Source organism: Antrostomus carolinensis, unplaced genomic scaffold (assembly GCF_000700745.2).
Source record: "Antrostomus carolinensis isolate BGI_N321 unplaced genomic scaffold, ASM70074v2 scaffold26993, whole genome shotgun sequence".
In the NCBI taxonomy this organism is placed as follows: domain Eukaryota; kingdom Metazoa; phylum Chordata; class Aves; order Caprimulgiformes; family Caprimulgidae; genus Antrostomus; species Antrostomus carolinensis.
Window position 1 is genome coordinate 46,427 of NW_010306268.1, and position 2,078 is coordinate 48,504.

Here is a 2,078-nt window from a genome sequence, read left to right on the forward strand (position 1 = left end):
TCTCTCTCTCTCTCTCTCTCTCTCTCCCCTCTTTGCCTCCTGCTGCCTCCAGTCCCTGGGGACCCTCTCCCCATACTCACAGGTAATGTCCTTGGCAAGCACTGAGGGGTCTGTCACCTGCCGCCACTGCAGGGTGTCCCTCTGCCCAGAGACCACTGGGGCTCTGACGAATGTTCCCCTGCCTGGGTGCTGCTCTGAGGTGGGGGAGATGGCAGACCCTATCTGGGAGGGTCCTGTCCTTTGGGCCCTGGGGAGAGCAGCGTGCAGCCCTCTCTGGCAGAGCAGACCCAGGGTGTGGCTTGTGCCCTGTGGAGGGGGACACTAGTAATTCAGAACAAGCTCAGGGGAAAGGGATGATCTCCAGGCAAGGGAGTGAAATCCTCTGGCCAGACACCATTGCCTGGTCCCAAACCCTGGGCTTTGCTGCCTGCGGTTTGGTGGTGGGGAGGCAGAGCAGCCTGGGGACACCTTCCATCCACAGAGGACGTGCACGCTGCCCAGCATGTCACACCATGGAGTGTGCACCCTCCTGGGCTGCCACAAACATGGGGACCCCTGGCCATGGGACACCTCCTCAAAAGGCTGGTGAGACACCAACCTGCCTCATTCTTCATCCCACCAGCTCTAACCCCGCTTCTCTTTGCGCCTTTCCTGGTCCCCAGGACATCTACGAGAGCTTTGACACGCGGCAGAGGCGAGCCTCCAGCCCTGGCTACATCGACTCCCCCACCTACAGCCGCCAGGGCATGTCCCCCACCATCCCGAGGTCCCCCCACCATTTCTACCGCTCAGGTGAGGATTTTGGCTGCAACCCCAAGCTGGGCCAAATGCACCACTCCCACCAAGTGGAGTGGGGATCACCAAACTGTCCCCTGCTTCTCCTAGAGGACCTCAGTGGTCCATCCCCTGGGGAGCAGGCAGGAGGTCTCAGAGAGGGGTCCCTGGGGGATCAGCAGCAATAGGAGCTGTGGGGCAGGACCAGTGCTGCTGTGTGCATCCTCCAGTTCCCCTGACTCTTGTGTTGGGAGCAGTGAGGAGAAGTCAAGGGAACTTCGTCCTGGCTCAGACCTGAGCTGAGGTTCATGGAGGTGAAAGGAGGTGGCCCCCGGGTCTAGCAAAGACCCCTCAGCTGGCTTGGTAGCTCTGGGAGGGTTGTGCAGAGGGGTGCTTGTGCCCAGCCAGTGCTACAAGGGGGGATCCTTACACACATGCACTGTGCATGCCCCGAAGCATGTCAGGGTGGGGGGAAGCAGAATGTGTCTGCCATGCCTCCTGTCCATCGGAGCCGGGGAGGAATGACTGAGAAAATCCAAGGTCAGTAATTCTGGAGGTCCTGCATCCTCAAGCTATCCCAGCACTGCACCGCCAAGGGCCCGACTCCGTTTGCCTCTGCAGCACGCTCAGCTTTCCTCCACCAGCGGCCGGGCAACCTGCTGCCCTGTAACAGCACCTGCACACGGGGGTTCTTCTGCATCCCACCTTCCTCTGGGGATGTGGGAAATCTTCCCCTGCTCCATCACACCCTGACCTGGACCACGGCCTGGCACACATCCCTGTCACCCCCACCACATGGGTCACCCCCCGCTCTTCTAACACCGCTGCATTTAACACCCGTTTTCTTCTGCCTCTTGTTCTCTCTCTTGGTCACTTATGGCTGCTTCTGCTCGGCACCACGTAGGCACCGAGAGTGGGCGCAGCTCCCCCTACTATAGCCAGTTAGATGTGAGGTCCTCCACTCCAACCTCATACCAAGCACCCAAGCATTTCCACATCCCAGGTAGGCTCTGGAGCACCCCGATCCCCAGGGAAGCGCCGTGTCTGTGGCATGCCCGCATGTGCCGTGCCCCCTGTGTCGCATGCGTAGCTCCACTGCCTGCCTAGAGCCAGCGGGCAGCAGGATCTGCCCCTGGTAGAGGCCATCCATAAACAGGACCTGCAGCTTGAACCCTCCTCCCTCCCCATCACCACCCAGGTGTCCCAGAGCCGCCTGGAGTCTGCTTGATCCTTGCAACGTCCCTCTTCTCCCTCCTCCCCGACCTTCCTCCACCCCCCACACGAAGACGAGTCCCCTGTGGAGA

General features: G+C 60.8%; 1 protein-coding gene across 1 annotated transcript in view; it reads left to right on the plus strand.

The window, feature by feature from the left end:
- ABLIM3 (actin binding LIM protein family member 3) overlaps window positions 1–2,078 on the plus strand; it is a 24,926-nt gene that overhangs the window by 16,105 nt on the left and 6,743 nt on the right. The window contains exons 11-13 of the mRNA XM_010165080.2: window positions 53–82; window positions 663–792; window positions 1,679–1,777. Coding sequence (XP_010163382.2) covers window positions 53–82; window positions 663–792; window positions 1,679–1,777 — 259 coding nt within the window. The remainder of the gene's footprint in view (window positions 1–52; window positions 83–662; window positions 793–1,678; window positions 1,778–2,078) is intronic.